Consider the following 19,123-nt stretch of genomic DNA (forward strand, 5'->3'; position numbering starts at 1 on the left):
TGAAGCTGCTTGTCAGCAAGCTCTCGATTGTCCCCCGATAGAAGGCCTTGATGGTGTGCGGACTCAGTCCAAACTTCTTAAGGCGTCTGAGTCCGTACAGGCGCTGTTGTGCCTTGGAGACCACCAGAGATGTATGTACCTCCCACGTCAGCTTCTCATGAATGTTCACCCCCAGGTACTTAAAAGTTTCCACCCTCTCCACCACAGCTCCGTTGATGGTGACAGGAGGTTGTAGCTCCCTCCCCCGCCTATAGTCCACAATGACCTCCTTGGTTTTGGAGACGTTCATGTGGAGATGGTTCTCTCCACACCACTGCTCCAGGTTGCTCACTTCCTCCCTATACGCTGCCTCGTCATCCTTGGAGATCAGCCCCACCACCACCGTGTCGTCTGCAAACTTGACGATGGTGTTTGTAGGATGCAGCGCCACACAGTCGTGTGTGTAGAGGGAGTACAGGAGTGGACTGAGTACACAGCCCTGTGGCGCTCCTGTGCTCAGAGTCAGCGATGAGGAGGTGCAGTCGCCCACTCTCACCACCTGGGGGCGGCCCGTCAGAAAGTCCAGGATCCAGTCACACAGGCCTGCAGGCAGACCCAGGTCCTGGAGCTTACTGACGAGCCTAGATGGTATTATGGTGTTGAACGCCGAGCTGTAATCAACAAAAAGCATTCTCACATAAGTGTTCTTTCCCTCCAGGTGGGAGAGGGCAGTATGAAGGACGTGTGCTATGGCGTCCTCCGTACTTCTGTTGGAGCGATAAGCGAACTGCAAGGGGTCCAGGGTGGGGGGAAGCATGGGGCACATCAATGCTTTTACCAGATCCTCGAAACACTTACTGGCTATAGGGGTGAGGGCTATGGGGCGCCAGTCATTGAGACTGGTCACTTTTTGCTGTTTGGGGATGGGAATAATAGTACTGGACTTGAAGCAGGTGGGAACAGTTCTGAGGGAGAGAGACTCGTTGTATATTCCCGTGAACACCCCTGCCAGCTGGTGGGCGCAAGCTTTCAGGACGCGTCCAGGAATGCCGTCTGGGCCGGCTGCCTTGCGAGGATTAATCCGACGAAAGGAGCGGCGGACGTCAGCCTCACTGATGGTAAGGGGCTGCTCGGCGACAGAGGGGGGGTGAGGGGGGGTCTGCTCTCCCACAAGGGTGGAGGTGAGGGAGGGGCCAGTCGTGCTAGTGGATCTGACAGAGGAATCAAACCTGGCATAGAATGAGTTAAGTTCATCTGGGAGGGTAGGTGTTATTTGTGGGGTTTGATTTGTTTTCCCCTTATAGTCACTTATAGCCTGGAGTCCACACCATAGGTGTCTCGGGTTTGTAGTGACGAGATTGGACTCCATTTTCTGACTATACTCCCTCTTTGCCCTTTTGATTGTTGCCCTGAGTGAGTACTGAGCCCTTTTATACTCATCTTGAGTACCAGATTGAAAGGCTACAAGCCGAGTATGGAGAGCTAACCGCACATCAGCATTCAGCCATGGTTTCTGGTTAGGCATGATTTTAATTTTCCTCATAGGGACAACATCCTCTGTGCACTTTCTAATGTAGCTGGTGACAGTGTCTGTATAGTCATTCAGATTTCCTGCAGCCTTGAACGCATCCCAGTCAGTGTTGTCAAAACAATCCTGGAGAATGCCTTCTGATTGGTCTGACCAGCGATGTACCGTCCTATAGACAGGGGCTTCCCGTTTCAGTCTCTGCCTATAGGCGGGGAGGAGCAGGATGGAACAGTGATCGGATTTGCCAAAAGCAGGACGGGGGAGGGCTCTGTAACCATTGCGGAAGGGACTGTAGCAGTGGTCCAGCGTGTTTACACCTCGCGTTCCAAAGTTGATGTGCTGTTGGAGTTTAGGCAAAACTTTTTTGAGATTTGCCCGATTGAAATCTCCAGCCACAACAAGCGCTGTATCCGGCTGACGAGTCTCCTGCCTGCTGATCGCGGTGTGGAGCTCTTCAATCGCCGTGTCGGTGTTGGCGTGCGGTGGGATATAGACAGCGGCGATGGTAACCGACGTAAATTCCCTTGGAAGCCAACCGGGACGACACTGCAGCATGATGTACTCGAGGTCGCGGGTCGCGGCTGTTCCGACTGTCACAATATTCCCCTGGTCACACCAGGCTCGGTTGACCAAGAGACAAACACCTCCACCCGTCTTCTTCCCGGAGAGAGCCCTGTCTCGATCTGCCCGATGGACAGAGAACCCCAGGACATCGATGGCGTGATCCGGTGCTCCAGCTGACAACCAGGTCTCCGTAAGGCAAATGACATTACAGTTCTTGATGTCAGACTGGAAGTATATCCGACCACGCAGTTCATGCAGTTTATTTTCCAAAGACCGTACGTTGGCCAGTAGCATGCTAGGGAGTGGAGCACGGTGTGCACGCCGCCTCAACCGGACCAGGACACCGGCTCGCCTGCCTCTCTTCCTCCGCCGTAGTTCGGGGATCAGGGAGATGGGATCCGTAGGTCTCCCGCGGTGAGTTTGGCTCACTTCTCTGATGGTTAGTAGCATGTTCTTGCTGTAGGTGAGTCTCGTCATTGTACAGCTGTCAAGGTCCCCAAACTATACTAAACTGATGTTACAAAACACTAGTTTGTAATCAAGGTCCTATCACCAAACTAGATACTGCTAAAATATCAGTTTGTCGCTAAATAAACAACTGTTCTCAGACAATTGTTTGCGGAGCTCCCAACAAGTCGCCTTCTCCCTCCTCACGGCGCCACCCTTCGAGCAGCAACAGACGAGCAGCAACAGACGACTTACCGCTGTTGATAGAAAATAGCCTAAAAGTATTCCTTTATCCCTGATAGGCCTATGTGTTTCGATGTTATAGATTCCTTGGCACTGCTGTGCCTGCTTGACGTGCCCTTAATGTGAATATTAAGCCACACTGTGGCTTGTGAAAGCGTTTCAATTGTAGGCACGTTTCTGCACCTGGAAAATAGCAGATCTACAAGCTCACAACGCGTCGCGGATGCGAGGCATTGTGAGCTTGTAGATCAGCGAACGTCGCTCGACACCTACTATACAGGTCAACACTGTTCCACACTGCGCTGTCGCGCGTCATTGGATTGTTACATCAACTTTCGTGCCTGAATTTATTGGCGACCACCATCAGCAATGTCGCATAGTTGATGACACTATGTGCATACCGCCACCTATGGACCGGGATGTATAGTGCTAGTGATCTCCCGGGAGGCCAGAAGGTCTGCCAATGTGAATGCTGGCCAGCGTGAACCAGCAACCGTTTTCAGAATCAGTTCTAATCAAACGGATTGCAGTGTGAATCCGCCCTCTGATACGGGCTTTAGATGCTCCACATAAACAACAAGTTAAACACAAAGAAAGGAGACAGAAACAGCGACAGGTCGGCAGACTCTGATTCCTGAAGATAATAATAAGAACTCTACTAAGACAGATAATAATAAGAACTCTTCTAACACATGAAGATAATAATAAGAACTCTACTAAGACATGAAGCCAGCAGTAAAGCAATGCTCTTACCTTAAGATCAGCTTAATGACAACAGGATGATGACTGATTAATCCATCAGTGGATGGTTTTATTGAACCTCAGGTACAAGTAAACAACCTTCTGCCACACTAGAAACACAATGCACTGCTGCTGCTGCTGCTAAATTAACAACAATACACTACACCTGTGCTGACCTGAAGCAGGGAATAAACCATTTGTCAAGATAGGGGGGATACGGTTACACATCGCCACTGTGTCTCCATTCCGACACTAACCCCATCTCTTACCCTAACCCTAAACATAACCTCTATGGAAGTGTTGCCACTCCCACAATAAGAAGTTACAGTCGGAGTGGCGACACGTCGCAATGGAAAACCGTCACCGGGGTGGGTTCAAGTGTTACCTTATGAAAGCCATCATGTTGTTATCATTTGCATTGTAGTTTGTTTACAGTAATTTAATGACAGATTAATCAACGCAGATGGTCATAGAGACATTTGTGAATTTATTCTAAGAAGTACATTTTATTTATTTTTCCTCCTGCAGCCAAGCTATGAATGTACGGTATGTACTAGCCCCATATAGAACCTCACCCGTCGCTGCATACTGTTGTGCTCCGACAGTATGCAGCGACGGGTGAGGTTCTATATGGGGCTAGGTATGTACAGTAGAACCCATTGATGCTCTGGGAAGCAGTCTGTCAGTTATCAAGAGATGTGGACAGACTGTGGGCTGCATTTGTAAAGGCATTTGAGATAACGTTTGAAGTATAGTGGGCACAATTGAGACAGCGGCCCCACTTCGGGTAAGGATGAACGGTGAGCCCAAGCAATTCAACTGTGGTTCAGCCTAATATTAAATAATCCTACACGAACTGAAGACTATATTGATTTAAATAAAAATATGTTTCCAAATATATGGCCTGATCCTGACAGCATATCTTCTTGTTTTCTAAATACATGATGTGTGTCACATTTAATTTGCCACTTGAATGGGTTACCCATAATGTTAACAGAGAAGAGGGGAAACGGCAGACACAGAACCTGTCGCTTTTCAGTGACATCACTGTCTTTACTGCTGTGCGTTTATGAGCGCCGACTTTGAAGATCCCGACCTTTTCAACTTCAGAGTGGATTCTCCAGGTTAGTATTAATCCAAAAATAACCTGCAAGACTCTGTTTGGAAGAAGCAAGATGCGATCATTTTCCAAAAATAAACAGCCTAATTATACATGAGAGACAAGCATATCTGGGTATTGAAAACCTCAAGGGATGCGTCCATGACGTATGTACCATGCGACCAATGCTAGCACTTTTGACTCACAGATGAAGTATATTAAAGTATATTGTAGGTAGTGTGTCAAGATGACAGATATGCCACTTTAAAAAGGCAAAATTAAACTCATTTGACACTTTATTAGAACACAAAAAAAATCGCTAAGGCCTCAGTAGTCAATCACTGAAATTATGATATTTCACGATGCCTCTCATTGGTATTGCATTGGCAGCTGCAGTGCACCGTTCATCCTTACCCGAAGTGGGGCCGCTGTCACAATATTTGTGGAATCGGGGTCCCGCGTTGGCTTCCCGGCCGTGACGCTACAGTACCACCAGACCACCACCAGAGGGAGTAGCACCACCAGGTTTTATTGATCAGTGATTAGACTGGTGAATAAAGCTAAGCCTGTTGACGCCTCACCTCACAGACTGAACTGTGTTTTAATGGTGTTTCTGCACACATAATGTCTTTTATTAACATAGCGTCATGTCTAGACTAAACCTCTTAACTCCATTGAACCATTTTTGAGGGTTTTGATTTGTTGGCATAAATCAGTACTATTGAACAGCCTTTACATCTGAGTGTTGGTTAAAATAATATTGAACCAATGGAAAGTAGTAAAAAGTGCTTGGGACAAAACCTCCTAACTCCACACTTTCTGCCAAACCAGCTAACTCCACCTGATTGGCCCTTTCTTTTTTTCATAAATCAGTGCTATTGAACACCCTTTACGCCTGTGCGTTGGTTAAAATAATATTGAACCAATGAAAAGTAGTAAAAAGCCCTTTGGTCAAAACCTCCTAACTCCACTTGAGCTCATTTTCCCGAAAATGAACTTTTTGGAGTTAGGAGGTTTCGGCCCGACAGCAGAGATATGCTATACTTTGAGTTATAAAGGTGACTTAATTGTCACCTGTAATGACATGCCCAAAATAGGGACACGACGGTGAAATTGTTTAAAATATATATACCGGTATAATATCTCTTTATTATATTGGGAAATGAGTGTGCACAATTGATGTGTAGAGTTGTACATATTGCAATAACTAGAAAGGTCAAATTCTGGGAAATTGCAAGTGTGGTTGCACTGACACAAGTCACCGTCTTACCATTTATATTATACTAGATGGCCAAGCCCGCTCCACACCCAGCGTCACTCACTCATCATGGGACACGGCCACCACTACTCGTATCCCAGTGGTTCTCAAAGTGAGGTCCAGGGACCCTCTGGGTTCCTTGAGGGGGGGTTCCAAATAAACCCTTGCAAGGTCTGTAACTCTGAGAGTGTACAAATGTGACCAAACCGGTTCCATATGTGCACTCTCAGAGTAATGAGGTCCATGAAGTTTGTAAGTTGTTTTATAGTAAGGTAGCTTGACCAATCATGGAGAGACCACCCTTTGCCCCTCTCTAATTGGCTACAAGCATACACGGCCCATGGCCCGTGATTGGCTAGGGGCATAAACACAGACAGACAGACAGACAGAGATGTCTAATTATTATAGATAGAAGATAGATATTGTGATGACAAGTGAAGCATGACTAAAAGCTTCATTTTTCTTTTGTGCAGCCTTACAAGCCAGCTAACATCAGTCAAAAATCTTATAAAACACAGGTTCACCTTGCTGGCAAAGAATTATCGGACCGAATACAATAGTGTGTTGCCTATTATAGCAACCACACTAATAATAGGTGGTTGCCACAAAACATCCCAAGCCACACTCTGACTTGTATCACAACACACCAGTGTGGCTCAGCACACCATTTTGGGGCACACTGTTTTGAGGGTACGATGTTTGGAGGCCACTGCTGTGACCTGACAGCATTATCATAGTTGAAACAGAGTAGCCTGGCTGGCACACATACTGCATATTGCTGATGAACTGAATAGGCCTACCTAGGACGCCAATGGAAACAAGAAGGACATCTTTGGTGTAATCCTTTTATCCTTTTAGACTAAGTGTCTTGACTGTACTCTTGCTTTTACATTTCTGTGTAAATAAAATTGTCGAAAACAATCAATAGCAGCTCTACCTGCCTTTTGTGTCATGGTATACACGAGAGAGACAGATTGACGGAAAGAGAGTTGTTCAGTACTTCTTAAACTCGACGTCATCAGGCGGGCTCATTTCCACCTTTCTCTGGCCTATGTCCTTCCAGTTGGTGCTCAGGACCGTGCCGCAGGACTCCGTGAAGGACTTGTTCATGGCGCGCTTGACCTCGTCGGAGCCGTCCGAGTAGATCTTCTGGAAGAGCTCGTTGAGCGCCGCGTCTCCCTCCGGCTTCTCCTGCTTCTCCTCCTCGCTGATCTCCCCCACCACCTTGTCCCAGTCCCTGGCGCCGTGGGACGACGACGGGTAGCGCCTGGCGTCGCAGCATCCGACCGACTCCTCCCACGCCTCCAGCGTCTCCCACCTGACCACTCCGGTCTTCTTCATCCTGAGCTCCACCTTCGTGGGGAGGGTCCTGAAGGTGCTCTGCTGAGGCGCGATCGGGTGGAGGAGCTGCAGGGCGAGGCTGTAACCGTCGCCCGACGGCAGCCGGAACACGACAGACAGCGATTTCTCAGAGAAGTCGACGCGGACCCCGTCCTTGGCCACGTTCTTCACCATGAACGTGACGACGACTTGGGACTCCGTCTGGTACCAGTCGTACTTCACGTGCGGTGTCCCGTTGGTGGAGTCCCCCCGCAAGGCCTGGTTGAGCTCTTCCAGAGCCTTCTGAGGGTCCTTGTCGATGGGGCTGTCGGGAAAACTGTGCTCGGTAGCCATGTGTTTATTTTGGAAAGAAGAACTCTCTCTTTCAATGGCTCTGGTCTGACGTCACACACAACTCAAACCCTTGTCTAGCAATGTCGATTTGTGCAGGCAAAATATTCTGTTCCGACACTGAAACCCTAATTGCTCCTGATGAGCAGGTGACCATGCCTTGCATGGTTTCCTCCACCATCCGTGTGTGAATGGGTGAATGCGAAATACATTGTAAAGCGCTTTGGAGCAAAGTGTTATATAAATGCAGTCCATTTACCATTTACCAGGATTTGCATTAAATCAATGGTTCTCAAACTTTATAATTTCAAGGATCCCCAGTTTTATATAGGCCATGGACCCACATTTGATACTTTTTTTTTTATCTCTGGGACCCCAATATACACTGTAAAATCCTGAATGTTAATTTAACTATCAGATACAGACCTGGTGGTCAGTGAGAGAACTTTGAATATACTGTAGCTGTTTTGGCATGGCTTAATTTGTGGATGTTATGCCTACTTAGAGCAGTGGTTCTCAACCTTTTCAGGCCGCGACCCCCAAAATAATCATATTTTAACTGGTGACCCCTCCACCCTACGAGCACTAATAGTTGAGGTATTACATTTTGTATAACACGGTTCTATTGTGAAAAATAGCTGATCTACATGCATGTAGATCAGCTATTATCACCCATCCCTGTGGGACTCCACAGGAAACCACTGTTGATCATAAAATTATTGGCTTAGGAATGCGACAAAAAATAAAAAATATATCAATGAATTCTAGAGAATAATCAATAGAAACAAAAGATAGATTTTGGGTGAACTATCCCTTTTACCATGTGAATCCTTACTTGGGCATCATGCCATCATAGGCGAACATTCAGTGAATAATAATAAAAACATCCAAAATAGCACAAGCTCATAATCACCCTGGCCTGAAGATCATCCAAATATTTTTTGTTGTACCAGAATAATATTTTTCCAGGTTTCCTAAGATTGATAGACACTGACAATCCATTTCCTTTAAATGCACGTACAGTTATGGCAGTTTCACTGAGACATAACTGGTGAATTACCTAGAGCTACATGAACCACATGTCACAACTCTCTCTTTCAATGGCTCTGGTCTGACGTCACACACAACTCAAACCCTTGTCTAGCAATGTAGATTTGTGCAGGCAAAATATTCTGTTCTGACACTGAACCCCTAATTGCTCCTGATGAGCAGATGACCATTGTAGGCAGTGGAATGCAGATTCCACTGCCTACTGTTTGGACAGGGGGCTTTTTAAAATGAATATCATAATAGTTGTGAGCTTGTAGTTCTGCTATTTTCACCAGTGTGGGTCCCGGGCAAATGTCTAATATCTCTTTTGGGTCTTGAGCTAAAAGGTTTGACATAGAACTATGAAGTCACAGATTGCAAGATTTGCCTTGCTCGTATAAATGTGTCAGTAAATGAGCTTTTGTCCAAAACAACAATATGGCATCGAGAAAATCGAGAAGCATTTATTTGCACTTCATTTGTGGGTTTTGTGACAAAAGAGGACTTTTACTTTCTTGGCATGGCATTCCTTTACAACAATTATTTTTCTACACTTGATTCTAATCCTTCCACCAAGAGAAATAAAATAGTATGACAAAGAAAACAGTCACAGTATATAAATCGCTGCTAATGGTTTATGTGAAAGGTGTCCCATCTTCAGTTCACCTTCAAGTGGCAATATTGCCCACTAAATACAGGCAAATCAGATTTTTGTCACGTGGTTTGTGATCAGTGACTGAAGCTACAGCAAGGCACACTGAACACGTCGCTGCCATTGTGCAGAAACCTTAGTTGTATCTCCAGATTAATTTTTATGCGTTTCTCACAAATTGTCCTTGTCCTACTTCACACAAGAGTGTTTAAAAAGTAGTGAAAATAGCCGATCTACAAGCTCACAACGCGTCACATTGTGAGCTTGCAGATCAGCCATTTTAATCCTTTTTACTTTTAAGAATTACAATTTTGACTTACAGGGTTTCCACCCGACAGCGACGATATTCAAATTCCAACCGGGCTTGGCTTGAACTGAAAGCATGAAATCCTGTCACTGGTATTAAAACCATTGTAGCAGAATGTGAATTAAGTTTGTTCCAAAACCCGCTGCAGAAATGTAAAACTCAAAAAACAATGTGGAAACTGATGCTTTGTTTAGAAACTGTTTCATTAAACAAATTAAGACTATTAAAGAATAAAATGTTAAAATTCTGGTGTTCATTCTGGACTGCTGATACACGATAATAAGCAATATTTCACTTTGGGTGATATTTACATTCTGGCATACACACCCCCACACATTCACAGTCAAGTCAACCTGTAGATTTGCATCCTTCAAGACCCAACATTGACATCGAGGATCGTTTTGCAAAAGTACTCTTTTAAACAAGTGAATTGTGTTTACAAAAATAAATCTATATATTATACAAATGTAACTTGATTTACAACTAAGAATTTTGTATTATAACTATACTAAATAGGATGCTACTGTATGTGAATCACCGTTATCTCAGGATAAAGAAAATTATGAGAAGGATACATTTCTCACGATTAGAAGCTTTCAGCCGCGATGCCTGGGAATTCTGAATTCATTCAATATCATTTAATAGGCAGGTTTTTTTCAGCTGAGGTTGTTCATGAAAATCAGCCGTTTTCTTTTTGGTGTCATCTGCCAGATTTGAACTCGACAATCCTTGTAGAATCTTATTTCATTAGAGGACATAATTATTTAATTTCATAAACCTGCTTTAAATCGTTCTTCAATAGCCTAAATGCTACGAGTTGGCACTTAGAACTCAATTCAGAATTCCCACGCTTCAAAGTTGTATTTGATAATCTATTGATGATAGCTTTGAGAATCTGCTTCTGACTTGAGTTCTGTGATCCTACTGTACTGGCCAGGACATTTCTCACATAGAAGCCTTGTCAGGGGAGTTATGCAAACATTTTGAAAGGTTTGGTCAAAGTGAAATATTGCACATTAAAAACAGCTGACAAAAATATAGGGTTTACAAAAAAGCCATTTCCAGACATAAAAAATACACAAATAGTGCCCCACAAATGCACAGTAGTCACAGGCCATATGTTCAAGGCAGAACCAAACCCATTTTTGAACTGCAGCAGTTCCTGAAAAAAATAGGAAAATGTCTTCAAGATTATCAGAAAGATAATACAGAAATCTTTCAATTTGACCATCTAACTCACGTTCCACCACTTGTTGCATTCGGTTGTTTAGCAACAATAACTTTTTAAAAAGGTTCCATACAAACAGGTCATTTTTGTACACCAACGGACACAGGGCAAGTGCCTTAATGGGTTACAAAGGAGAGCCTTCACATCTCATTACCTTTTCATCCAATTACCCCCAGGTAAGTGTTTCAGCAGCTTGCTCATTCAGTGTAAGGGAGAACTGACATCGGAGAAGGCCTGGATGTCATCCACACCGTCGAGGAGTCTCACACCTTCGAGGAGTAGAGAGAAGTCTCTAAAGAGACTCTTAAAATGTTCAGTCAATTTGACTTCCTCTCCTCCTCCTTTTTGTCCAAAGAAAGTGCAACACAGTCTGTAAAACGATAGCAGCGTCCATGGGACACCGAAAGTTATAGATAATAGTCTAGCTTGCTCTCTATCGTCTTGCAGCCTTTGACGGAAAATACTCTCTCTGATTTGGGGAAGTAGACGAGGTCCCTGGCCACCATGTCGGCCACGTCGTGGTCTGGTAGCAGGCCCTTGGCGACCATCTCAGCCTTGGCACACTGGACGACGTGTTTGTATTCCAGAGGGAGAAAGGGCACGAAGAAGTCCACCAGGTTCTTGTCTATCAAGTTGGTATGCCATAGCCCACCTACACCATGAGGTTGAAAAAGGAAAAAGAACATTGAGAAAAAAGCCGTCATAATATATTTTTGATTCAACTCATTCTGTCTGTACTGTACTTTGTCAACAGCAGGGGTCTTCAACAGAGGGTCCTCAGTTACTACAGGGGGTCCTCCAAATCTTTGTGTGACTTTTTTTTTTTCTTCTTTTTTATATTAACCACTTGAACCCTAGCATCCATATTCTGAGAACTTTAGCCAAAAATAGCAGATCTACAAGCTCACAGCTTGTAGATCGTCTATTTTCGGCAAAGAGGTTTTGTGTAGAGGGGAAAAAGAGCAGACTAAGTACAGAGTGAAAGGTCAAGATTATTAATTATTGACGGTTCAAGTGGTTAAATATCAGAAAAAAAACAAATTGACAGGAATCCAAAATACACAGATGATCGTGCTGTCAAACGATGAAACTATATGGAATCTATGAAAAGGCTGAGGGGGTCCCTGTTTCATCTCTCTCTCTCTCTCTCTCTCTCATCTAAGGGGTCTTCTGCCTGAAAACGTTGAAGACCCCTGGTCAACAGTGTCTCCCAGGAGTCTACTAGGTCCCCTGCTTATAGATATTTATTTTTCTGCTTGAATTTCAATAGTACAGTGGAAGAGAGACAAGGGAAGGGACACACAGCAAAGGTCACGGGCATTAGAGCCTATATCTTAACCACTAAGCCTAATTGTACTAATTGTCTAATTGTACAGGTATTCAAGTAAGGTATGAAGACATGTTGTGCAGTACTAGGGATGGGTATCGTTCACCTTTGAATCGATACGATACCTTTTTCGATACCTGGGAATCGATACGATACCCTTTTCGATACCATTTTCGATACTTTTTATTTAAGTTTAACTGCTCTACCGCTGCTGCGGTAGAGCAGAGGTGATGATGATGATCACACAGTGTGGCGGAGCGGAGAGTATAGATGTTGGATAATCATCATAATAATAAACAGTATAGGCTATTGACGGCTATTTTCCACAGTAACGAGTGTAGCCTACTAAAGCAGTCATTAAACTCTCAGTAGCCCAACTGTTACAGATGCGACCGGCCAGGGGTGCGTTCCAGAGTATCGAAACGAGGTATCGTTCGTTTTTACGTGAACCGATACCCAATAGTATCGACGTCATGCAATCGATACCATTAAAAGTATCGCTGACGATACCCATCCCTATGCAGTACTCACTTTGCTTGTTGTTGAACACAGACAGAGAAAGAGTCAATTCCAGGTCCTTCAGTTCGATCTCCTCCCTGTCTCGTCCAGATCTCCAGAAATCCAGAGTTGTCTGTATGATGCTGTCCCCTCCAGCATTACTAAGGTAAACACAATATAAAAAAACATACATTAACTTTGTATTATCAAACTGCAGTGTTCACACTTAACAAGATCAGTAGAATAGTCCCCACTCCTGGGTATTTCCGACTGGGCAAATAAAATGGGAGCTTTAGTTAATACTTTAAGCAAGCTAGCTCACACGGGTAGACAGCCAGACACAAAGCAATGGCATTATTGTTCCAAAACCTTTCTTTGAATATTTGTATGTATATAAGAATATATATATATATATATATATATATATATATATATATATATATAATGTACATTCATTGTACATTTATGTTTCGTTTCTGCAAACACAACCCACCAACAATTCACTGCTTGTACTTGTATGAGTAAGTAACAAATAAACCGTACTTGATTCTTGATTTATGTGTGAATATGTATAATAAGAGTTTTGGGGGATTATCAGGTGGATAACATAACAAAAAAGCTTGATGTAATGATTAGTTTTTTGGGCTTTCATGCCTTTATTTGATAGGACAGTAGACTGACAGGAAATGGGGAGTGACATACAGCAAAGGTCGTCGGGATCGAGATTCGAACCTGCAACACACTGTCAGGCATCAGAGCCTATGTAGTATGCGCCTGGACCGCAAGGCCAACAGGCGCCCCAAGCTAGCTATTACTTTAATTCCAATTTACCATTACTCTCCCAAAACCTTTTTTGCTTGATTGGTTTGTGTCCCTCCTTCCCCAGGTAAGAAATAATTGTTAAAGAAACTGTGTTGTGTCGTCTTCACCTGAGGAAGATAAATATAGCTTTCCGATATGAGACTCCATCCAGCTTATCATAGTAGTCCAGGAAGGGCTTGATGCAGTCAATCAGGCCAGGATGCATCTTGTCCATCTCATCAAAGATGAACATGGAGGTCGCACAGTCGGTGACGTTGCCTCTGATCCAGTCCTGTAACTGAGACTGGGGATAAACAGACAAATGCAGAACGATAAAAACGATTATATTTGTGTAGTTAGAACATCGGTTCTTGTCCCGTGAGACAAGCCAAAATGTGCCTTGTGATTTTGTGACAAACATAATTGCAATATAAACTACACAAAAAGTTGTACTTTACTTTGCTCATTTTCCAATACTGAAGCAAATTCTATACCCTAAATTTTCTTCTCACTTTCAGCCTGGCATCCCTAAATTATCCCCATTTATTTGTTCTTTTATTCCAAAGTTTAAATTATTTAAAAATTTGCAAATAGCTGTTCTACAAGCACATGACCAGGCTTGTAAATTGGATGCAAAATGACTTCTTTGAATACAGATTTTTACTTTCCCTTTGGTGTGCCTCGGACACAAAAAGTCTGAATGACGAAACTGTTGCACCAGAATAATATAATGTTCACACAAACAGGAGGATTTACTGATTCTAGAACTAGATACTAGATGTTGGCTTACCTTGTAGGTGTCAATTTGATTTGCGTGTGGGAAGTGAAGTTCAGCGGTGAACACATGGACAAATTTGCTGTCCATGCCCTCTTTGTAGATGTTCTCAGCTATGAGTTGGCTGACAAAGTTCTTCCCTGTACCGGTCCAGCCATGGAGTGAGAGGACCAGGGGCTTCTTGGGGTTGGGGTTGTTCTTGAATCCAGACACAGCTTTCACGATGATGCGCGTCGCGACATGCTGCCCAAACAGCTTGCGCTCCAAGTCAGCCTCCAGACCTGATGAATGCAGAGTATAATAACATGATTATAAATGATGTTTGTCTCGGTAATGTAAGCACACCTCCAACAATAAGACATGCCATTTCAAGACTGGATATTAATGCTGTGGCATATTAAACTGAGAGACTCGAGAACTAGTAAGACGCCCTAAGGGCGAGAAGTGACCTCGCCCCAAAGGGCAGGGGACTAACGCAATATCTCCATATATGGGCATTTGACATCATAGACCACATGAGACTGACACAATATGTCCATATATGGGTATTCCCAGACAATGCCCCGTGAGAGCAACCACACTAATACAATCCCTTTTATGCCCATATATGGAGATCCCTGATGTTATCAACATTAAGCCTCCTTTGGTCTATGACATCAGATATCTATGATGTCAGATGCCCATATATATTGACATAATGTGTCAAGTCTCATGTGGTCTATGACGTCACTGTGATGTCACAGTGATGTCAGGCGTGACAGAGATACGGTCAAGCTGTGACCGTTCACATACTAAACTAGGACCTACGGTCGCAATGACCATCATCAGGGCTCCATATATGGATATATGACTGACACATAGTGATGTCACCATGACAGTCATCAGGGCTCCATATATGGATATATAACTGACGCACAGTGATGTCACCAGCACCATAGCCAACAACATAAAAGGCCTCCTCCGGGTTAGATCAGATCCATTGTTGAGACCTAGGGATGTCAACTACCACACGAAGCATCAATACAGATAGATCCCACCAAGAATCAATCTGCAAGACTAGACCTTCAAGACATTGGCCAATGACCGGTTTGGCAGCCAACTGAAATGGAACTCACGTCCTACAGATTTGTTAGCAATGATTCTCCTTCTCCCTGTACTGCCAAGGGGCGTCTGGGTTTGATTCCTGCTTGGACACCATTACAGCAGGTCTTGACTCTGGTTTAGACAATCAGTCGAATCTTTTGGACTTTTATACTGTACACACATAATTACATATCTTTAGCTTTTAGTCCACGTTAATGTAGGATGACTGCAATTAAACCATGTAAGGTGTGTGATTTCACGCGACAAAAATCATATGGATTGGTCGTGCCCTCTTTGGATCAGCTGAGGATAAAAGGCTGCAAGCTCCTCGGTTTCGGCCGCAACGCCCCCGTCTCGGTTGTCCTAGAAGATGACGGGACGATAGTGGAAGACGAGGCCTACTTTTTGTGCTTGCCCAGCAACAGGAGGTTCATGCTCGTGGTCGCCCGTTCACAGAAACGACGGCGGTACTGCCTGGATGGCCGGGGATTCTACCATGCTCTTGGAGACTGACAGTGTGGAGGTGGTGACGGTGTGGCAGATACTGGCTCAGCAGCTGAAACAGGACCTCGCCGGCGTATTAGAAATATAAAACAGTAGTGCAACATCAACTCAAACTTTTAAATATATAAATATTTAAATATGACTAAATGAATAAATTAAGTTTCACACGTTAAGTTTTCACATGATCTCTGAATGCTATATAGAGTCAACAACGTCAGTCTGTCCACGAGAGACTAACCTCCAACCACTGCAGACGTACTAGTTATTAGTGTACCAGTAAGACGCCTAAGGGCGAAAAGGCCGTTTTGGCCATATATGGATTCTGTTAGTGTGGTTCTCCTAACAGGGCATCATCTGGGATACAATTCCTTTTATGCCCATATATGGAGATCCCTAACAGAATCCCTGCTCCGAGTATCTGATATCACTGATGTTACCTGTTTATTCCCATATATGGAGATCCCTGCTTTGAGTACCTGACATCACTGTGATGTCACAGTGATGTGTCAGGGGAACCAGTGTCAGGCGTATCAACAAAAAAGACAAGTGTTACCAGTCCAGACAGACAGATACGGTCAAGATGTGATGGTTCTGATAACATATACAGTACTCCACAGTACTCCACATACTCTATTAACATACTCTACTTACAGATGTACCAGTTATTATATTATAATTGTATTGACATACTTTAGCTACTTTAGTATTTCCAATTATGAATACTCTTACTTCTACTCCAATACATCTGAGACAAATATTGTACTTTTACTCCACTACAATTATAGTGGGCTGGCAATACATTGTGAGCATGTAGATCTGCAATTTTCAAAAGATTGTTATACATTTGAAAACTTGAAATGGGGTAATTTTGATGCCAATACTTTTGTACTTTTACTCAAGTACACAGAGTATTTCTACATTGCAGTATTGATGCTTTTAAACAACTGAGTACTTTTTCCACCACTGGCTAGTGGCTACCATACACTACAGATCAGTTCAAAACACAATTTAATTTCCAGATGACAGACTTAGGATTTTGCAGTGCCAGTGCAGTGTTACAGTGAAATCAAATGGGCCTACCCTACATGCAAACAAACACACACACTTTGAGATGAAGTCGGTTTCTCTAGGTTAACTTTTAACGCAACAGAGATCCTTCCATTAACAACATCATCATCACCACACACAATCCTCACCCGTCGCATTAAAATCTATCCATCTTTTGTCACAGCGTTCATGTAAATAACTGAAGATGGTGCGTCCTGCCAGGGCGGTCAGTGCAGCCGCTGCCGCTGTGAACGGCTCCATGGCGTTCACTACGCTCACACTGCTTATCGAGAGAGAGATCAGAAACACTGTGTACGCTGTGCAGTTCATGGTCGAATATTACGACGTTAAAAAACAACGATTGATTTAAATGAAATGAACCAACAAGCTAATCCGTGTGGGTTCACTGGGTTGTGCGGAACAGATTCTCGCCAGCAACAAGAGAGGAGCGCGTACATCCTGGTACGGCCGTTCACGTCATCAAAACACGACATTTACTACAATATTGGTGCGTTCCATTGCAAAATAAACAAATATTGTGCAAGGTTTTGGTGAAAACACTGCGAAATGGCCTCCCCTCCCTGGGTTGGACAAGTACAATGACATAGCAGACGAAAATTAATAAGGCTTCTTGGATGAAAAATGCTGTTGGAAATGGAATAAAGTTTTGTTTGTTTTTGAACGACTGTGTAACGTTCAAGAACACAATACCCAGTGACTGAGTTTAATGTGTCTTAATTTGTAACCCTGCGGGCATGCGGGTTTATTTGGTCAGGCTATATTTTGGTACACATATACATATTGTAAAATGCAAGAGTTAAATTCAGGGACAGGGACCACAATGGGAACAAGCCCCACAGGATTGTATTATCCTTTTTTAACAATCATTGTAAAAAAAAATCGAGCCTTCGTTTGATCAAGAAGAAGAATCTGCAAATGCAGATACAAGTTTCACGTATCCCTTTGAAAATGTTTACCTGATCTGTTCAAAGAGATCCACTCTGGTTTGCAGCACTCGCTGAAGTAATTGAACAGGTTGGGATTGATGGCCAAGTAGCTGGTGGCGAAGGCTGCCATGCCGAGCGCTATGCTGGTGCTGACGGGCTCCAGCGCTGCGGTCATGCTGACCACCACTAACACACACACCACCACGGCCAGGGAAGCAGCTTGAGGCTGCATCTCACAATGATGTCGCCCACTACTAAACTGGTAGCAAAACTCCCGTTAAAAATCCGCAGCACGGATTCGATCTCTTCCTAATCCTACGCGGTTTGTTTAAATGATCAAAAACAACACGAAAACAAACAGGCAAAGCGAACCAGGAAGTCGTTTTGATGACGTAGACGCCGCCTGGGCAGTGTTGCCAGATCTTGCGAGAGAAATAATCAAGCCAGGTCCGTGCAAGGGGAAGCGAATTAGCGAAACATTTAAACAACTCAAGTCTGGTCCCTGGCACTGGCACAACATATTTTAGATGGGTGTCCGTGGACAAATTAACTACTATTTCATTTGGGGGTCCTTGACATGAAAACGACCGAATATTTACAAGCAACTTTCCAGATATGTTGGCCAAAGTAAGTCGCGTATAACACGCGGACATGGCAACAATGACAATTTCAACACACACTGTACCTGGGGTTGTGTTCAAGAACCAAACGAAATGTGCCGTTAAATTATGAACGTTTTTTTTACCTGATCTGTTCAAAGAGATCCACTCCAGTGAGCAGCCTTCGGTGTAATAATGAAACATTCTGTTGGCAAAGTAGCCGCCGACTGCGCTGAGTCCCACCACGCCGAGGCTGAAGCTGACGGGCTCTATAAACGCCGTGGTCACGTTGACATTAATAGCCAGTAACAGCAGGATCAACATCAGTGAAGCAGCTGGCTTCTTGTGAGGCTGCATTTCCACATCGATGTCACGATTTCTTCTTAACGACAGAACCGGGATGAGTCGCAAAAACACCGTCAAAATCCAACGGCACCGACAGCGATGCAATCGTTATGTTTAAAAAGGACAAAAAACACAAAAGAAGGAATCAGCAACGATCCAGTAACTTCAGGAAGTGGATCGAAGTAAAACTGTGCTCGGCAGGCTGGCAGCAATACTCTGCACGCCCAGTTTTTTTTTTTTTTTTTTTTAAACCTCAAGTCACGTTTCTATTCTGAATTCATCAGTGTGATCCGGTCTTGAGCTCGCCCTACTATATCCGGTGATTTGCACGCACACATACATGCGAGCACAATTTCCGTATCCGCTCTTAGACCCTCAACCTGCAAAGCCTAATTGATCCCTGCCTTAGTGCAAGCCACGATGACGCCAACGTTCAAAGTTGAACACAACC

The 19,123-nt window shown here is 43.9% G+C and overlaps 2 protein-coding genes across 3 annotated transcripts; both read right to left on the bottom strand.

The window, feature by feature from the left end:
- Positions 1–6,852: 6,852 nt before the first annotated feature.
- On the bottom strand, positions 6,853–7,533 carry LOC308299118 (protein SGT1 homolog; the record flags this gene model as incomplete). The annotated part of the gene is made up of 1 exon (XM_080742842.1): positions 6,853–7,533. One exon carries the CDS (start codon positions 7,531–7,533, stop codon positions 6,853–6,855), a length of 681 nt encoding a protein of 226 aa, XP_080598968.1.
- Positions 7,534–9,049: 1,516 nt separating this feature from the next.
- On the bottom strand, positions 9,050–18,876 carry tor1 (torsin family 1). 2 transcript variants are annotated; one of them, XM_080742692.1, is made up of 5 exons: positions 18,474–18,876; positions 14,163–14,428; positions 13,501–13,676; positions 12,605–12,732; positions 9,050–11,398 (listed from the first exon to the last, which is right to left on the bottom strand). In XM_080742692.1, exons 1-5 carry the CDS (start codon positions 18,682–18,684, stop codon positions 11,154–11,156), a joined length of 1,026 nt encoding a protein of 341 aa, XP_080598818.1. In that variant the 5' UTR covers positions 18,685–18,876; the 3' UTR covers positions 9,050–11,153. The 2 variants fall into 2 exon arrangements, with proteins under 2 accessions (XP_080598818.1, XP_080598819.1); XM_080742693.1 differs by lacking the exon at positions 18,474–18,876 and adding an exon at positions 17,759–17,964.
- Between the last annotated feature and the right edge of the window lie 247 nt (positions 18,877–19,123).

This window comes from Nannobrachium achirus (genome assembly GCF_963921795.1).
Source record: "Nannobrachium achirus genome assembly, chromosome: 15".
Taxonomy (NCBI): Eukaryota; Metazoa; Chordata; class Actinopteri; order Myctophiformes; family Myctophidae; genus Nannobrachium; species Nannobrachium achirus.